The sequence below is a fragment of the Rhineura floridana genome, chromosome 22 (genome assembly GCF_030035675.1).
Source record: "Rhineura floridana isolate rRhiFlo1 chromosome 22, rRhiFlo1.hap2, whole genome shotgun sequence".
Classification (NCBI taxonomy): domain Eukaryota; kingdom Metazoa; phylum Chordata; class Lepidosauria; order Squamata; family Rhineuridae; genus Rhineura; species Rhineura floridana.
In genome coordinates, this window is record NC_084501.1 from 1,590,270 (window position 1) to 1,609,936 (window position 19,667).

A 19,667-nucleotide genomic window follows, 5' to 3' on the forward strand; every position below is an offset into this window, starting at 1 on the left:
CTCCAAGTACTTCCGGGGCTGCAAAGAGGATCCGGGGCTGAGCCTGCCTCCCGAGCACCCTCCTTCCTTCCTTCCTTCCTCCCATCCTTGCAGGGCTAGTGACGTTTGCCTGGCGAGCCGCCCACCGGGGGCTCCTCTTGCCTTGCCGGGCCGGGGCCAGGGCTGTTCCCGGCCGGGGCCCAGGATGTGGTTCTTCTCCCGGGACCCGATCCGGGACTTCCCCTTCGAGGCGGTCTCTCCGCCGGAGCCGCCGCTGCTGCCGCAGCCGGGGGGAGCCTGGCAGCTGCACCGCGGCAGGAGGAAGGTCCGCCCCTTCCTCGGGGTGGGGGTCGGGGTGCGGGTGGTGCAGGCCGAAGCTCGCCCGGTGGAGAGAAGCGGGGGGAGGGGGCCATTTCTCGAGGGTCCCGGCAAAGGGGGATGCCTCCCCACCCGCCCAGCCCTCACTTGCTTGGGGGTGGGGGCTGCCAGGGCTAAATTGGGGAGGGACTTCTCCGCCCCACCCCACCCGTGGCCAGAAAAGTGGCCGGGGCTGTCTCTTCGTAGCTCTCCAATCCATTCCTCCTGGGAGACGCAACGGGAGGGTCCCCCTGAAAGAAGGGGGCTTCTGTGGCAGGTGGTTCTACCCTACAGAATGGAGGAGGGGGCTTGGCTGACGGTGGGAAGTTTAATCTTCTGCCCCAGACAGAGCCTTTCTGCGGGAGGGCTGCAGTTGCACCGGACCATCCTAGTGGCCACGGGAGTTCAAATCCCTGCTCTGCTGATCCCCTCTGGGCAACCTAGACCCAGTCTTGGTCTCTTCCTGGGGGGCTTTAAAAAAGCCCCCTCCCTCGCTGAACCTAAGCATCTTGGGAAGGGGCCACAGCGTGTAGAAAGCCCCCTGTTTAATCTTTGGCATGTCAGGCAGCAGCTGCTGCAAAAGACCAGACCGGAGAGACAGTGGTGGTTTGACAAGGCAGTGTATGCCCCCCCCCATGGCAAGGGGGCTGTGTTACTTCTCCGCCGACTTGGGAACTGCTCCACCCCAGAGCTGGCCACTACCATCCCCAGCGGCCCCTGAGCCTGCTGTCCAGATCTGGCTGTAGCAGCAGGCGGAGCGAGACACCTCAGGATCACTGACTTCGGGTGCTGTGAAACCAAAGCAAACTGTTGGTCATTTAATTTGTGCTTATTCTGTATTTACTCTCAGGAGGGCACTTGTAGGCTTTTGTGCCGTGGGTGCTAAGATAACATGGCCAGACTTTGTTCCCGTGCACCCTGATTTGGTGGGTGGGGAGGTGGGAACCCCTTTGCACCTGCAAGCAGCAGGCGGAGGGCTGTGTCCAACGTCCGTCTGTCCGTCCGTCCTTTCTTTCTTGACAGGCCACAGGGGAACAAGTCTCCCTCTTCGTGCACGACATGAAACCCAACTCTGAAGACCAGACGCAGATTGCCAAGGCAGCCTTCAAACACCTAAAGACTCTGCGGCACCCCAATATCCTCTCCTACATTGACGGGTTAGAGGTAGTCTGTTGAGGGGTTTATGGTTTTTTTCTGGGGTATGTTACGATGTGGAGGGTGTATGTGCGTGGGAGAAAAGAGCACTGAGACCCTTGTGCTTTGAGCTTCAACCACAGACGTCCACAGATGCTCAAACACGGCCCACAATGGATGGACACGGAACAGCGTTCCGCTCAAAGGTTTGGTGCTGGTTGGGGGCAAAAGGCTTGGGCGTTTGGTGCTGGGCCCCGACCAAGCCTGAGAATGCCGCTCCTTGAATCCCCCATGCCCCCAAATCCTCGTTCTGGAATTCTGTGTGAACTTTTGCACGTTTGCAGCTTCTTTTGCAAAGAGTTTCGCCTGGAGCTCCCTTGGTTGGAACTCTCTGAGCCTCCGCTTCCTCCAGTCACAATGATTTCTTCCTTTACCTCATCTCTCCCTCCCTTCCCCCTGCCCCACTTCTCAGGGCTGGGAAAAATATTCCAGATTCTTAGGAAGCAAAATTAATCGCTGAGAGCCACTCCTTGTACAAAACTGAGAAAACCATAAAGCCCGCAAGAAAAAAACCCGGACTCGACATTAGGACTAACGCTGCCTTAGGCCAACCTAAATGCCACAGCTTTTCAGTTCCCCAGGACTCTCCATTGGGCTGGATGAGGGTTGTAGGCCTCCAGATGTCACTGGGGTCCAATTCCCATCATCAGCTGAGGCTGATGTGAGTTAGGGTCCAGCACCCTCTGGAGAGCCACACATTCCCCACTCACTGGCCAAGTGGGAAGGGGGGGGAATTGGCTGATATTGGAGCTGCCGAGTCTGCATTGAACATCACAGAGGTGGGAGGAGTCGTCAGACTTCTAAATGAGCACACACACCACCACCACCCCGTGCTGTGCAGGTCTCAGGTTGCAGCTGGGACTGTCCCTAGGATTGCTGCGATCAGTAAAAACATGCGGCACTTGATCCCCCATTTTTGAAAACATCACATCTAGCTTTTGTTCTTCAGATCTGTCTCCGTTCTTAGGCAAAACACGCAGGTTTCTTTGTGTAGGTGGGAAACCAAAATAAAGGGAAGTGATGTGGTTGTTATATTAAAGAAGGTAGAGAATAATGTAGGCTAAAACACCTGAGAAAACTGTAACACGTCTTGACTCCAGCAACTGGCACTCTTTTCCCCCTGGACTTAGTAAAAGAAGGTGACAGTTCTGGTGAGGAAGCGAGTCTGGATCAAACCTTCACAGCCAGGAAAGGAGGGGCCGTGGGTCAGCGGTCAAGCATTGGCCTTGCACACAAAGGTCCCAGGTTCAACCCCCAGCAGCATCTCCAAGCAGGGCTGGAAAAAAACCTTGGCTGAGACCCTAAAGAGCAGCCACTGCCTGTAGATTATATTGAGATAGGCCACGTCCGACTCGTGTTGATCCAAGGTAGCTCCCTGGGTTCTCAGTGTGACACGGTGGTATGTTCTTGCTTTGGCAGACAGAGAAATGTTTGCATGTGGTGACGGAGCCTGTGACCCCACTTCTGGTCTACCTGGAGTCGAAGGGAGAGGGGAGAGGCTTGAGCGAGCTGGAGATTTCGTGGGGCCTCCATCAGATTGTGGTGAGACACGTGGAGGTCACAGGAGAGAGCTGCTGGCTGCCCTGTACCTTGCATTGTGGGAGCAGACCTGCTGCTTCGACCAGGAGTTGGGGACCCTGGGGCCCTCCAGATGTTGCCAGACTACAACTCCCATCCCCCTTACCATCACCCATGCTGGCTGGAGTTGATGGGAGTTGTAGTCTGAAACATCTGGGATTCATTCCCACAAGAAGTTGTGTTGGACCCCAACTTGGATGGCTTTGAAAGAGGACTAGAGAGATTCCTAGAGGCCATCAGAGCAGAGCCAGCATGGCTGGCTCAACTACCGCAGGGTGCCCCTGAATGTCAGTTTGGTGGGAATCGGATGTGGGGAGGGCTGCTGCTGTTTGCACTCACGCCCTGCTTGGGGGCTTCTTCCCAGTGGGGCATCTGGTTGGTGTTGCTGTGTGTGTGTGTGTGCTTAACTTAGTATAAAGCAGCACAACAGCAGCAGAGTATCAGCAGATGTTGAAATGCGAGTGTGCCAGCGTGTGTGTGCGTTTACCTAAGAAAGCAGGCTTTTACCCTGCATCAGCATCACTGAGACTGGAAGAAAAGCTACTTTATTTACAGAAATGCATAGTAGATAGAAAGGCAAACCTAGTTCTAACTAACTAAATTGGAGTCGTAACGCCCAGGCTTGGGAGTTGCCCTCATGGCTAGGAGAGAGCAGAGACAAAGGGATGTCTCCTCACTCCCAGACAGGCAGAGAACAAAGGAATGGAAAGGGCGGAAGGAGGAGGGGCAGGTAAGCTTCCCTAAAGACATCACAGTCTAGCGACAGAAGGAAGTCAGTCAGAGCATCACAGGTAAAGGTAAACAAGCCTGTCCATCTGGAGGACCCGAGCTCTATCTTCCCTATGGAGATCAAACAAAAGAACAAAACAGGAGTTGCTCTTGCCCCACTTCCAACAGTTGGCCACTCTGAGAACAGGCCGCTGGACTAGATGGGCCCCCATTAGCCCGATCCAGTAGCCGGGCTCTTCCCATGTTCTTATGGAGGCCTCCAGGTTGGTGACGATTGGTGTATTTCAAGGGTGAGAGATACATCTAAATAATAAATGAGGTTTTGTGGGAGACTTTGTGGAGTTGAGAGTCTCCCTGCCCTGCTAATCTTTGCTTCCTTTCTGGGTGATGTCCCTCCCAGAAAGCCCTCAGCTTCTTGGTCAATGACTGCCACCTCATTCACAACAATGTGTGCACAGCGGCCATTTTTGTGGACCCGGCTGGCGAGTGGAAGCTGGGCGGCTTGGACTACATGTGTTCGGCTCAGGGGGACGGTGCCATGCCACGGAAGGGGGTTCCCGAGCTGGAGAAATATGACCCTCCAGAGTTAGTAGACAGCAGCAAGAGTGCTGGAGAGAAATGGTGAGCTGGCATTCTTATTCTTATTCCTGGCTTGCTTGTTATTGTTGTTGTTATTTTAAGAGCAGCCAACCCCTTCAGGTCCGGTACAGCCACTGGCTCTTTAAAATGCCGGCGGTCTGGCAGAGGATTGTGTGGAGCCCCGTTTCACTTCTGCCAGTGTGGTGTGGGGCTTAGAAAGTCAGACTAGGACCGGAGAGACCCAGGTTCAAATCTCCCACTTGGCTATATGTCAGTGAGCAATCATTCTGATTACAGGCCTTCCCATTCATTGTTTGTTCATCCCATACTTTTCAATGAATTTCCCTGTTACTTTCAAATTACAAAAAGCCCAGGGTGTTGTTGGTTGTTGTTTTTTGGAAGAAGTGGATTGGTTGCATTAGGGCAACAGACCACTTTCATCCACTTTAACTGTGCAAACCTGCAGTTCCAATATGTTTGTAAAGCTCTTCCACAAAATACTGACCATCTGGAGGTACCCATAGTCTAACCACTGTGTAAGTGTTGTGCAAACAAATCTGGATGAATTCTGAATAAACAGGTTGTCTGGAGGAGACGTCTTTGTTAAGGTGCCTCAAGACTTTCTTGAGTTTGAGCCTGCCTCTCTGGAATTAGAGAATTAGGAATATTATGGCCATCGGGCACACTTGTAACCCCCCCCACACACAGAGTTTCTCTGTTAATAAGGGAGTTATTCAGAAAGGATCCACTTTTGAATTAACACTGGGTAAAATAAGACATGTATGGATGCTCATGCACATGACTGCCATTCAGATCAGTAAAACGAGAACTGTGATTTTTGCAAAGGTGTTTCTTTTGGTGCCTTTAATTAAACACACTTAACCCTTTCCTGTGTTGTGACAGGTCAGCTGACATGTGGTGTCTTGGCTGCCTCATCTGGGAGGTCTTCAATGGCCCCCTGCCCCGGTCATCCTCCCTGCGGTCTCTGGGGAAGGTGTGTGTCTCTCTGTAACCAGCTACAACCTTGGAGGTTGTGGGTTGAGCCTGACGTTTGTGCAGGAGGGCTACTTTGCTGTGACCAGGAGCTTTGTGTTGCTGGAGGCTGCCTAAGCAGTTGCGCTGGGTGTAAATGGCAGCCTTGTGAAAGAGCTGGAACAATCCCAGGCTCCTAAAACCTTAGACTTTAGCACAGGAATGGGGAACCTTCAGCTGTCCAGATGTTGTTGGACTCCCAACTCCCATCACCCCACCCAGCATGGCCCATGGTCAGGGTCGATGGCAGTCGTAGTAGGCCAATAGCATCCGGAGGGCCACAGCTTGTTCGTCGTCCCTCTTTTAGAGCTTGGGAGCATAAAATGGTCTTCCTGATTAGAGAAATCCCTTCCGCTAGGAAGGCATATTCGATATGCCTTTAACTCTTCAGCTGGCCGTGGGGCCAGAGTGGGAAGGTTCAAGGAGAGCAGAAGGTCTGGAAGCTGCCCAGACCGAAGGTCTTGCCTCTGGCCATGGACAGACCAGTCTTGCACTTGAGGGTGCAATGGCTCTTCCCCTTCTCTTCCAGATCCCCAAGTCCTTGGTGCCCCATTATTGTGAGCTGGTTGGAGCCAATCCCAAGTTGCGGCCCATCCCTGCTCAGTTTCTGCAGAACTGCCGTGGGCCAGGCGGCTTCATGGACAACAGCTTTGTGGAGACCAACCTCTTTCTGGAGGAGATCCAGGTGAGGGGCGGGGTGGGAGGGGGTGTGCAGCAGACCCTGTTCACTGCAAGGGTCTGCCAGCTTGTGTTACTGGAACCATGCAGGAGAATTAGAACTAGAATAACAATAGAAAAAGAAAGAAGGCCAGGGTGCTAGCGCTGCTGTTCTTTGATCTTCCATGACGGCTGAACTGTAGGGCCACAGATCAGTGGCGGAGCACACACTCTGTGTTCAAAAAGGCCCAGGTTCAACCCCTGCTGGCATCTCCAGTTAAAAAAGAATCAGGTGGCAGGTGCTGGCAAAGAAAGACCTTGTCCTGCCTGCAACCCTGGGCAGCTGCTGCCAGTCAGATGAGACAAATAGTCTGAGCTAATACAACACGGTTTCCTGTTCCCAGAGGCGTGGCAGAACCACGTTAAGTCTGTTGCAGCAAAATCTGCAAAGAGACCTGTGCACCTTAAAGGCTAACAAGTGCATTGTCACACAAAACGTTTGTGTAAATGGAGTCCACTTCATCAGATGGATGAAATGTTATCCTGAGTTACAGGTACACAGACAGGCGAGGGTGGGAATTGTGAATAGTGAGGCCAGGAGGAAATGAAATGCAGGAAGTACAGACGGTAACAACTACAATCTTTAACAGTGACCATTCACAAAAAACAGGTGTTGGTTATAAGACAGATATCCTGGCACTGGAAAATCAGTTAACACACGTAGCGTGATTCAAAACAAATAAACCCTTGTTCCTATTCAGTCCACAAGTAACAGTACTGAATCTCTTGGCTGGATTGTAATGCCATGGCTTTGTGCTGCAGACTCCTTCTGAAGTTCTTTCTGTACTTTTTGCATGTCATTTCCTTCTGACGTTGCTGTTTATCACACATCTGATTAGTGGCTCTAGTCCAGAAATGTACAGCCCTATGTTTGGGGGGGGGGTCGAGAGGGAGCCTAGCTCAGTGGTCAAGCACCTGTTCTGTGTGCAGAAGGTCCCCAGATTACTCTGTTATCTCCATCTAGAAGGATCAGAGAGCAAGGGATCAGGTGGGCCTTTCTCTGCCTGTGGCCCTGCAGAGTTGTTGCCAGTGTGGCCCACACTGGAGCAATATTGTTTTGCAGGGAAGCTGCATTTTTGCTGTTTGAATGTGATCCCAACAGTCCTGACATGGGCGTGTTTGAATTTGACCCAATCCATACAAAAAGGTGTTTCCTTGTAGAGTCTCTCCACCCTGTGTGTTTGTGTGTGTGTGTGTATCTACACCTACATGTTAGTTAATTCCACTCCCTCCATTGCAATACAAAATGGGCCTATTTCTGCCCAATATCACGCTTCCATTTGATTGAACCCCACAGAGCATGCGCAGGTAGCTATTTACCTGTGTGTGTGGGATTTTTAAAAAAATCCTTCATATGAGCACTAAAGCATAGATCTGCTGATAGATCAGCTTGAATCTCCATCCTCTTCTATTCGTTTGTTTTGCAAAGCTTGGAAAAGTTACTTTTTAAAACTATAACTTCCATCAGCCCTGGCCAGCATGGCCACTGGATTGGGCTGATGGGAGTTGTAGTTCAAAAAAGTAACTTTTCCAAGCTATGCTGCTGGGCACATCTGAGGCTTAAAAAGTAAAGAAAGGTCAACAAAGAGGGTGGATTGGTGAAGAGAAACTGACTTGTTGAAACTGATTAAACCTTTTCTGGCTCCCTGGCTTGGCTGTGAGGAGAGTTTGTCAGTTTCAAGAAACAGAGGGGAGAGCTGGATTGGTCTCCTTTTGCAGGAGCTGGATACCTTTCTTTAAAAAAGTAACTGGCCCAGACACTTGCTTCGAACTCAGTTATATGACATTTTGCTTGTGCCTAAATGGGAGGTTTCAAAAAAATTATATATTTTTTTAAAAAACTGCATTTATGCTTTCACCACTTGCCAGAAGCATGCATGGTGGCTACCAGAAATCAAATGAGGCCAATGGAAGCTGGAGGCATGGAAAGTGGGGGGAGGAGAATTCTCTGATGCACTCATAAAAAAACAAACCATAGCAATGCATCTGGTAACAGAATAAACAGCGGTTTAGGGTAGGATTCAGATTAAGAAATCAGAATTCACTGCTAAAAAGAAGTGAGATGGGCACTGATTGAGGGCTGCATGATATAGACAGCACCCCTTCCTCTCCCCCCCATGAGGCTCAATCAGCTTAGAATCCACAGTAAACTCCAGTGTGGACAAGCCGATTGAAAACAACACTGAGCTAAAGAGACAAATAGCTTGAATTAAGGCAGCCTCCCACACCTTTGTATTGCTGGCCCAGCCAATGAGGCTTGAAGAAAAATGTTTGCCAGGGGAGGGGGGGAGGCACAAGAGAAACAACAAGCTAGAAGGCATCCAGAGAGTGCAGGCCTGGGTATAATGTGTCCAGCCGTTTCCTTTTCTAGGGGGAAATCTTGCAGTGTGTCTTTACGCAGGGGGTGGGATGAAGTCCAGGGCCTGGCTGAGAGTAGTGTGCAATACTCCTCTGTTGGGTTCCATGATTCTCTTGCTTTGCTGTTTGGAAAGAAGGGACTCTGCATCGTGAAGTGCTCCTCCATCCTGCCCTGGACACCTCCGGCCCCCTTTTTTGTCAGAGTGAACAGAGCAATGGCCAGGCCACAAGCAGGTAGCAGCTGTGAACCAGTGACTTCCTTTCCCCCAGATCAAGGAGCCTGCTGAACTGCAGACGTTCTTCCAGGCGCTCAGCGCCGACCTGGATGCCTTCCCAGAGGAATTCTGCCGCCACAAGGTCCTCCCGCAGCTGCTGACAGCATTTGAGTTTGGAAGCGCCGGTGCCGTCATTCTCACCCCACTCTTCAAGGTGAGCAGCCCCGTGAACTTGGGGACAGGCGCTCTGTGTGAGACCAGAGGTAGCATCCCCCTCACAGCGCTGCTGTGGGGCTTCCTCTTACACAGACTTCCTCAATAAAACGGAACAGCTGCAGTGCTGTAGAAGGCGTTGAAGGGGAGGGGCTCAGTGGCAGAGTACCTGGTTTGCATGCAGAAGGCCCCAGGTTCAGTCCCCAGTGGCATCGCCAGGGAGTAGGTGGTGGGGAAGACCCTGCCGGTCAGAACAGACAGAATAGTCTGGTGTGGTATAAAGCAGATTTCTGCCTTCCTACTTTTTAATTGCATGAGGTCTGCTTTGGGTACAATGGGACTGAGCAGGGATGCAGGAAAGCTTGTGGTCCATTCTGTGGTCACCTAGGCAAGAGAAGCCCAGGCCCTATATAAGGCCTACTTTTCTTTTCAAGGCCACATGTTGAGGGGGAGGAAGGGGGTCATGTAGCCTAGGAAAAGGCAGGTTGGGCAGCAGGTCTCCGCCTTTTTCACCCTCCAGCTCAAACTTTTGCCTTAGGGGATCCGATTCGCCAACATATTCTAGAAAATATTTTTGTTGTTATTGCATTCAATGTAATCTGAGCTCTAAAGAAGTTCAACCAACTATAAGTTCAAACGGCAAATTTTGATATTATGTCCAGCCTTTCATAAGTCAATCAAGAGTCACGACGCTCCTTCATTTTTTATTTATATTTTTGCCATAAAGTTTGCCAGGCAGCAGTGCTGCTGTTATTCATTATTTATTTAAAAATGCTTCTAGGCAGTCCTTCAAAGATATCAGGGCAGTAGGTGAAGGTAAAGAGCATCAAGACAAGCAAATCCATGCTGTATAATTATAATGCAATTAAAGATAAAACAGCATCATCATAATGAAAAACACTCAGGGCAGTGACAAAACAGGCAGAACAGACTAGATACAAAACCTGTAAACTTTAAAATCCCTTGGTAAATAGTTTTTACCTGGCATCCAAATGATTGCTTGTGACGTTGGCATCAGCCATATCCCTTGCAGGGAGGGCATTCCACAGGCGGGAGAGAGGCCATTGCCTCTCTTCCTCATTGCCGCATAATCAGCTTTCCCCAGAACGGGACACAGAGAAGACCGTCAGTCATGGGAAGGCTGGTATAGGTGCTCATTCCCAGGCCGTTTAGGGCTTTAAAAGTTAGCTTAGCAGCAGTGCCTTGAATTGGGCTCAGAAGCAAATGGGCAGCCAATGTAGACCTTTGAAGAGCAATGTTATATTATGTACAGTACTAGTTAATATTCTGGCAGCCACATTCTGCACCAGTCATATTCAAGGCCAGCCCCACATACAACACGCTACAGTAATTCATTTGGGAGTTTACCAGAGCACAGATAACTGTGGCAAGACTATCCTTGCCCAGGGATGCTGTAGCTGATAAAGAAGCCAAAACTGGCGGAAGGCACTCTGTGGCCTTAGGTCAGCCAGAGACCCATCGGCTGAAGGCTATACTAGGGCATCAGGGCATTTTGAGGTCTTGCACGATTTGTTTTTCTCCCAATCCATTTTGTAAACCTATTCAGCACCAGTGGAGGCTTATTGATGATATCTCCCATGAGACTGCTGGGTATCTGGAGCGAAAAATAGATTAGCTTATATGGAGATGTCATTTTACAAACACTAACATCATTTTTTAAAGATAATTATTCCTATTGAGTTTTCAATGGTTGCAAGCGTGCACAATGATACAAAAAAGGAGGGAGCAGGTTGGGGAAGGGGAGGGGAGTTTCTCCTTGCAACATGTGATGGGCGTGGCCTGTGCTATCCTGGGACTGAATGTACCTGATATGGCTCCGAGAATGCAAATGGTGAACCTCCGGGGGGGGGGGGAGCATCTCCCTCTGCTAGAGGTGGGCCACTGGAAGGAAAAGGGGTGCCCCCCACTGACAGTGTGTGAACCCCGTCAGCTTACCCCCAAGATAATTGTTGTTGTTGTTGTTATTATTATTACACTTGTATACCGCCCCATAGCCAAAGCTCTGTGGGCAGTTTACAAAATAAAATCAATATACATTCACATTTTAAAGAAAAGTAACTGAACAATAAATCTCTGAACAATATACATAACATGAAAACAAAGTAAATCAAATACAAAACAAAACAAAAAAGAATGTAACAATTATAAAATATATCTAAAAATGTTCTCTAATTTCCCATATGTTAACGTTACCTAATTTCCCATATGTTAGCATAATGTTAATGTGGCCTCTGACAGGAAAACCCACCCTTTTTAAACTTAAAACCCAAATGAAACAAACTAAAACAGCACACCTCAAAGGCCTGAGAGAAAAGGGAGGTCTTTGCCTGGTGCCTATAGATATGGATAGAGAAGGCACCAGGCGCACCTCCCTAGTAAGAGCATTCCACAGCCAGGGGGCCACCACTGCAAAGGCCCATTCTTGTGTTGCCACCCTCCGAGCCTCCCGTGGAGCGGGCACACAATGCTGAATGGAGGGTCCGGACTGGTTCATGCGGGGAGAGGCAATCCTTGCGCTTTTGAGATCCTGAGCTGCATGAGGCTTTATAGGTCAAAACCAGCACTTTGAATTGGACTGGAGACTAACTGGCAGCCTGTGCCAGCATGCCAGAATGGGTGTTTTTTGTGCAGACTGACCCACCCCGGTCAGCAATCTGGCTGCTGAATTCTGCACTAGCGGGAGTTTCCAAAATGCAACTGAGTTTCTAAAAAAGCTGTTGCTCTCGCTAAGAGCATTCATTACGAATTTATTTGCCACTCAGAGTAACCCAAGTAGCCACCAAAGAGAAGCACAGAGTGGGAGGAGCCTCCTGGGGCCAAAGTAGACGTAACATTATCTGTGTAAATGCGGTTTATATGTCCATGTTTGTTTTGGAGAGGGGATTTTTGTCAGGCATGGATTTTCAGACTTAAACGTCCCTCTCCCCAGCCCATAGTCTCCAAGCTGCTCAAGGCTTCAGCTCACTGGCACACAGAAGGTCCCAGGTTCAAGCCCTGGCAGCATCTCCAGGTAGGGCCAGGAATTGCCCCCTGCCTGGAATCCCAGAGAGCTGCTGCCAGTCTGTGATCCTGAGCTTGACGGACCGAGATGAGCAGCATAAGCTGCCTTCTGTGCTCCTGAGCTTCCCCACAAGTCCTGTGGCTATGATGGCTGCTGGGCAGGGGTGCTTCAGCTGCAAGGACCCTACACTGAGCTTGTTGGGGTTGGACTAGATGGCCTCCAATGGTCTTTCCAATTCTGTGACTCTGTGATTTGCATAAAAAAACCTGCAAATTGTATTAACGTAATTAGCATCCATGTCGGGTGTGCCCTTAAGCTCTGGGTTTGCTGAGTTAACTGCTGTGGTGCAGTGCCAAATGGGTCTATCCAGAAGTCTGTCCCTTTGAGTTCAGTGGGGGTTACTCCTAGGTAAATGGGTAGTCTACATTGGTTGATCTACCAAGCTGGAATTCCAAAAGGAAATACTGAGGCACCAACGTTATTTTTTTAGGTGTCTGGGCAACAGAGTACCTAATATACCAGTGGCTTCTCTCTCTCTCTCTCTCTCTCTCTCTCTCTCTCTCTCTCTCTCTCTCCCTCCCTCCCCCTCCCTCCCTCCCTCCCTCCCTCTCTCTCTCTCTGTCTCTCTCTCTCTTCATTTTTCTTTGTTTTGTTTTGTCACTTCAGGTGGGGAAATTCTTGAATGCCCAGGAATACCAGCAGAAAATAATTCCCATCATTGTGAAGATGTTCTCCTCTCCAGACCGAGCAATGAGGATTCGGCTGCTGCAACAGGTGTGTGTGGAGGGGGGCTACCAAGTGGTGGGGGTTGAGGGAGGAGTGTTGCTTTGGGGGGGGGATATTATTGTTAATGGGGAAAAAATCAGCATGCATGTTTATATAGCCTAGTCTCCTGGACTCAAAGCTTAACAGAGCAATCCCAGCCATGTCTACTCAAATGTAAGCCCTACTGAGTTCAAATGAGCCTTCTTCCTAAATAAGCATGTATGGAAAGTCAGCCTCAGCACGAAGCCAGGGGATGGACTAGATCGCCCTTCCTCACTCCGGTGCCCTTCAGGTGTTTTGGATTACAGCTCCCATCAGGCTGAGGCTCTGAGGTCCCTTCCAACTCTAACATTCTGTGATGGGCCAAGAGCCAAGAGTTCGCATTCATAGGAAGGTTTGGAGCAGCAACCGGCAGCACCAAGTCGTTGGAGTGCCCTTTTCCACGAAGCCCCCCACCCCCAACGCCCGGTTGCAACAAAAGCTGTTACCAAGCCTAGCCACACATAACCAACAACCACATATGAGTTCTCTGTTTATTGCCTCCTCTCTTGTTTCAGCCTCTGCCAAATATTCGGTTGTAGGTTCCTTCCTCTGGGACTCTGTAAAGCATCACACACACTCCTTTATCTGAAGCATCTTAACCCCACTCTTCAACTGAAAAAGGCTCTCCAAGGAGATTGCAAAGATCAGAAATAAAAAATATGCCCCTGCCCTCAAGGCTTTCAATCCAAAAAGAGACAACAAAGAGGAAAAGAGATTGGGAGGGAAAAGGAAAAAGCAAACTCAGGCACTGCTTCTTAGTTCCTGAGTTCTTGTTAACAAGCAGCTGGAAGTGAAAGAGTTCAAGGAGAGGAAGAGACAACAAATTATATATAATGAAATGCACCAGACTGGATATGTGTCCCTTAATTAATTATTGTATTTATATACCGCCTCATAGCCAATGTTCTCTGGATGGTTTACAACAATTAAAAACATTAAAAACAAGTATACAAATTTAGAACTATACCAAATTAAAACCCATAAAAAATGATAGGCAAGTTAAAAACATGCTATTCAAATGCTATTTATAAAATGTCTCCAGAGTTGTGGATTTCAATCTTCAGTTCTTGCCAGCAAGGCTGATCTGGGTTTAAAAGCATGGGGGGGGCATTGTGGATTGCAGTCTGGGTCCTGAGATGTACTTGCACCAAGCAAGGCCTGTGCTGACTGTGGTCTCTGTCTGCCAGATGGAACACTTCATACAGTACCTGAACGAGCCCACCGTCAACAGCCAGATCTTCCCCCACGTCGTGCATGGCTTCCTGGACACGAACCCGGCCATTCGTGAGCAGACCGTGAAGGTGAAGGGGGCCGGGTGCTGAGAGCCAGGCTGCAGGGGACTCTGCGGATTCCCTCGGCTGGGGGGGCAGGTTTGCTCAGGGCTTCTTGCCGCTCTGCCCCTTAAACAGCATTCCCCGAATTACTGCATGTTCTGGGCTGCAGGATCCACCCCTCCCTGGCACTCAGCCAGCCCTGATCCGGATGGGCATTTCCATGCACTTCCCCAGCCTCCCAAACTAGCTGCCCGTGGTGCTCCTGCGTGGCTTCCCACCACGGCCCTTGGGGACAGCAGGGAGGGCTCGTCAGGGAGGCGGTGTGGAGATGCCAGGCCCTGCAGCTGGAATGTGGGGCCAAAGGCTCCTTGAGGCACCTGCCCAGGGGTCCTGCCCCCTCCCTGACTCTCTGCCCCCCTTCTCAGTCCATGCTGCTCCTGGCACCCAAGCTGAACGAGAACAACCTCAACGTGGAGCTGATGAAGCACTTTGCCCGCCTCCAGGCCAGGGACGAACAGGGGCCCATCCGCTGCAACACCACCGTCTGCCTCGGGAAGATCGGGCCCTACCTCAGTGCCAGCGTGAGTGGAGGATCTGGCGGGGCGGGGCGGGGGAGCGCTTCCGGCTATCCAGTCTGGCTCTGGCTCTGGGGCATGCTTTGCGGCATTCAGAGCCCACCTTTCTTCCAAGGAGGCAGATGCCGTTTCCCCCTCCTCGGTTTCATGCTCACAACAACTCTGCAAGGTAGGTCAGGCTGACAGACTGAGTGGCTGGCCCAAGTGAGGTTCCTGGCTAAGTGCGGATTTCAACACCGGTCTCTCAGTTCTAGTCCAGTGCTCTGAGGACTACGCCAGTTGGAAGGTGGAACCGAGGATGGATATTTAACTCAGTATTGTCTGCTTTGACTGGCAGCAGCTGTCCAGGCTGTTCCCATCACTGGCTGCCTGGTCCTTCTAAGAGGAACTACTGGAGACTGAACCTGAGGCTTCCTGCATGCAAAGCGCAGGCTCTGCCACTGACCTCTGGTCAGTCCGCAAGCTTTGCCTATTCCCAGACTGTTCAATCCTATTTGTATTTTGCTGGGGAATTTAAGTGACATATTAGGTAAATCGCAAATTTAATTTGGTATCTTTTAACAACGGTCCGAGAAAGGGCAGTTAGACCAGGTTGGACTCTTTGTCCATTTAGCCTGTTATTGTCTGCACTGACTGGCAGTGGCTGTCCAGGGTCTCAGCTGAGAGGCTGAACCAGGGACCTTCTGCATGCAAAGCAGGCGCTCTGCCGCTGAGCTCGGGTGCGTCTGTGGGAAGCTGCCTTGCACCAGGTCAGGCTACTGTGTCCACCGAGGCGAGCACGGCCTGCTGCAACCGGCAGCAGCTTTCCTGGGCCTTGGGGAGGGAGGGCCTTTCCCGTCACCTCCCCTCCTCCCTGATGCCGGCAGGGATGGAGCTCCGGCCCTCCTGCGCCTAAAGCAGTGCTCTGCTGCTGAGCTACAGCCCGAGCTCACACGTTACATTCGCAGAAGACACCAAGGTTAGACATGAGGCGCGCATTGCTTCAGGTGTGAGTGCGAGAGATGAAACCCTTGGACATCCACACCCCAAAAGCATGAAACTTTTATCTAGTCTGATTTTTGTTTCTTTGCCAGGAGCTGGGGAGTGAAGCCCAGGAAGTCTTAGGAGGAGGGTTATGTTTAGGGGGTGGGGTGGGAGCTGACTGGCCCCCTGTGGAGACTGCCTAGCGTCCTTCTAAGACTCCGTATCCTATATCCGGGTAGCCAATGGGGTGTCCTCCAGATGCTATTGTACTCCAACGTCCATCACCCCCGACTGGTGGCCATGGTGGCTAACAACATCTGGAGGGCACCACGTTGGCTGTGCCTGCCCTATATACTAAAGCAGACCCATTCTCCAAGTGTGGATGTTTAGGCAGCCCAAATGCACCATCCCCAAGCGAGAGGCAGAAGGCTGGAGGGAGCCACAGTCTCTGCAGGAGTTTTAAACAACAGAGCCACTTGAGAGTTTGGGGTGGGTGGGGATGGGCCTGCAAAATAGCCCATGGAGGGCTGAGCCTGCCCAGTGGCCCTGGGCCCATGGCCAGCTGTTGGGGGAATGTGGATTGTGCCAACCCTTCCCTTTGCAGACCAGGCAGAGCGTCCTGATATCGGCCTTCAGCCGTGCCACAAAGGACCCTTTCGCCCCGTCTCGCGCTGCCGGCATCCTGGGCTTTGCAGCCACCCACAACTTCTACTCCATGAAAGACTGTGCCTTCAAAATCTTGCCCGTCCTGTGTGTGTTGACGGTAGATCCAGAGAAGACCGTCCGGGACCAGGTGAGCTGCGTGGCTGGTGCCAGGGAGGGAAGGCCTGTGTGCGCCTGGCGTGGAGCAGACTGGCTCTCTGCCTCCCTGTGGGATCCCAGTGGGGCTGGCCTTCTGTGGGCCAGAAGGTAAGGCTGCCTGCTTGCATGCCAGGCCCAGCCGGCATTTTGTAAAGGTTGGGTGGCCCGAGATTCAAGGCACCCAACTTCATGCAGATGAACAGAATGAGCGTTCCTTTGTTTCAGCATGCACAACTGAACCGAATCACTGAGTATATGGAAAACACCGTTCTCTTGGCGGGAGCAGGGTCAGTGTCAAAGGCTGGCATGGTTGGGCACTTGGCAAGGCCTGCCCACAGCTCTGCAGGAGGCTGGCTCCCCCTTCTTCTGAGATCCTTCTCCGAATATTTTTATTTATTTATTTATTTATTTGATTTATATCCCGCCCTTCCTCCCAGCAGAAGCCCAGGGCGGTACCCCTACCAAGTGATGGGAAAAGGCCTTTTTGTTGATGGCACTCTAGTGGTAGAATGCCCTTGCCAGGGAGGCTCACCTGGGGCCTCCCTTCAGTGTTTGCTCTTAGGTTTTGGAGGTCTCCTGGGTAAAACACCCTCCACAGGCCCCATTTTCTCCAATGAGTCTCCCTGTTCACTACAGCAGGTCCAGGGGGCTCTTCTCAGTGGCCCCCTGCTGGGGTGTGGGCCCTTGACAGGTAGCCAACCCTTGCCTATCCTGTTGCCATCTCAGCGCCAGGCAAAACCCTCTCTGTTGGCCCCTTTTGATCCCTTCTTGCTTTACATTCGCTTTCATATGGCATATGTTTTTTAATGCTCTTTTTATATTATTATTAATTGCCCGCTATTCACCATTAGGTCCCAGGGAGGATAACAGAAATTGAAAATGCAGTATTAAACACCATTAAAATACATTACATTCACAGGAGTAGGGTGGGTCCTGAAAACATACGTCTCAGGTGCCGATGGCAGTGCCAGCCGAGGTGTCCAATGCAACGTCGAAGCCAGTGTTGTGGGATCAATTCCAGTTAATGCGACCTGATGATGTGGACAAGATGCTTGCAGTGATGCCCTCGAGCACCTCCTCATTAGATCCTTGTCCACCCTGGCTTATGAAAGCTAGTTGGAGTGACTGAATGGGTCACAGGTGTAGTAAATGCATCTTTGCAGGATGACGTGATGCCTGCTGCCCTTAAAGAGGCTGTGGCGCATCCACTTCTTAAAAAAACCACACTGGACCCAATGGAGTGTAACCACTATAGACCAGTCGCCAGCACCCCTTGCTTGGCAAAGGTGGTGAAGGTGGTTGTAGAGCAACTGCAGGTCTTCCTGGATGAGACTGATTATCTAGATCCATCACAATCTGGATTCAGAACTGGTGTCAGAACAGAATCAGCCTTAGTCGCCCTGATGGATGACCTTTATCGTGAGAGAGACGGGGAGTGTGATCCTGTTACTTCTGCTTGATCTCTCAGCGGCACTTGATACCACTGACCATGGCATCCTCCTGGGCCAACTTAGTGGGATGGGTATTGGAGGCACATTATTTCGGTGGTTCCGCTCTTACCTTCAGGGTCGTGCGAGAGAGTAACACTGGGTGAATGTTCCTTGGCCCCCTGGCACTTGTGCTACGAGTTTCTGCAGGGCACTGTTCTCTCCCCAGTGCTATTCAACATCTTTATGAAGCTGTTGGGAGTGGTCATTAGGAGTTTTGGAGAAAGATGTTAGCAATATGCTGATGACACGCAGCTCTATTTCTCCATAACGTCTGAATCAGGAGAGGTTGTGAACGCTCTGGATCGGTGTCTGAATGCTGTAGTGGACTGGATGAGGGCCAATAAACTATGCTTGAATCCTGGGAAGGCGGGGGCTCTTTGGATAAGTGGCTCCCATGTCCAGGAGATAGGCAGGTTACCTGTTCTGGATGGGGCTGTGCTCCCTCTGAAGGACCAGGCCCGTAGTCTAGGGGCACTCTTGGATTCATCTTTGACACTAGAGGCCCAACTATCCTCTGTGGCCAGGAGTGCCTTTTACCAGCTTTGTTTGGCTCGTCAGCTATGGCCATTCCTTGACAGGGATAGCTTGATAGCTTTACCTCTGTAGTCCATGCACTGGTAACCTTGAGGCTGGATTACTACAATGTGCTCTATGTGGGTCTGCCCTTGGCCCTGGTTCGCTACCAAGCCAGGTTCAAGGTCCTTGTATTAATTTACAAAGCCCTGAACAACTTAGGTCCAGGCTGTCTTAGGGACCACCTGAACCTTTGTATCCCAACTGGCTCACTAAAAGCATGTGCAGGAATGACACTGATCATCCCCCGAGTTGCCGAGGCTCATTTAACATTGACACGAAATTGAGCCTTCAGCGTCTCTGGAATGCTCTGCCAACAGAGATTCAGCAGGCGCCTTCTGTTTTAACTTTTAAGTGCCTGCTGAAAACCTTTCGGTTTCATCAGGCTTATGAAGACAATTAAAAAGATGCTTTTCCCCCGCAAAGTTGATCTTTGGTTTTTTTAAAAAGTTTTTTATTCTATGGTTTTTGTTGTCTTAAACATGTTGTAAACCACTATGTTGCTTTTAATGAAATAGTGGTATACAAATATTTTTATAAATAAATAAATAGGTGCATCTTTAGCATTCGCCAAAAACTGTATAGCAAAGGTGCCAGGTGTACCTCTGTAGGGAGGGAATTCCACAGGGGCTGCCACAGAGAAGTCCCTCTCCCGGGCCACCGCAACCAAACTTCTGAGTGTGATGGAACTACCAAGAAGGCCTCCTCTGCTGATGTCAACACCTGAGAGGGTCTGTAGGGAAAGAGGTGGTCTTTCAGATATTTGGGACCCAAGTCATTTAGGGCTTTAAACACTAGCGTGAGCACCTTAGATTGGCCCTGGAACTGAACTGGCAACCAATCCAGCTGTTTTAAACGGGTTATATGAGATCTAAAAGCGTCCACCCGAGAGTTCTCAAAGAACTCAAATGTGAAATTGCTGATCTGCTAACTAAAATATGTAACTTGTCCCTCAGGTTATCCTCTGTGCCTGAGGACTGGAAAGTGGCAAATGTAACGCCAATCTTCAAAAAGGGATCCAGGGGGGATCCTGGAAATTACAGGCCAGTTAGCTTAACTTCTGTCCCTGGAAAACTGGTAGAAAGTAAACTATTAACTAAGCACATAGAAGAACAAGCCTTGCTGAAGCAGAGCCAGCATGGCTTCTGCAAGGGAAAGTCCTGTCTCAGTAACCTATTAGAATTCTTTGAGAGTGTCAACAAGCATATAGA

At 50.5% G+C, this 19,667-nt stretch overlaps 1 protein-coding gene across 5 annotated transcripts in view; it reads left to right on the forward strand.

Moving 5' to 3' along the window:
* Positions 1-19,667, forward strand: part of SCYL1 (SCY1 like pseudokinase 1) — a 27,607-nt gene continuing 7,940 nt past the window's right edge. For 2 of the 5 annotated variants that reach the window (XM_061606424.1, XM_061606426.1), the window contains exons 1-11: positions 3-304; positions 1,360-1,500; positions 2,950-3,072; positions 4,238-4,458; positions 5,320-5,410; positions 5,978-6,133; positions 8,794-8,952; positions 12,640-12,747; positions 13,968-14,081; positions 14,480-14,635; positions 16,197-16,385. In XM_061606424.1, coding sequence (XP_061462408.1) covers positions 185-304; positions 1,360-1,500; positions 2,950-3,072; positions 4,238-4,458; positions 5,320-5,410; positions 5,978-6,133; positions 8,794-8,952; positions 12,640-12,747; positions 13,968-14,081; positions 14,480-14,635; positions 16,197-16,385 — 1,578 coding nt within the window. In that variant the 5' untranslated portion in view covers positions 3-184. Of the gene's footprint in view, positions 305-537; positions 614-1,359; positions 1,501-2,949; positions 3,073-4,237; positions 4,459-5,319; positions 5,411-5,977; positions 6,134-8,793; positions 8,953-12,639; positions 12,748-13,967; positions 14,082-14,479; positions 14,636-16,196; positions 16,386-19,667 lie in introns of those variants that run through there. The other 3 variants (XM_061606423.1, XM_061606425.1, XM_061606427.1) reach the window with 3 other exon arrangements.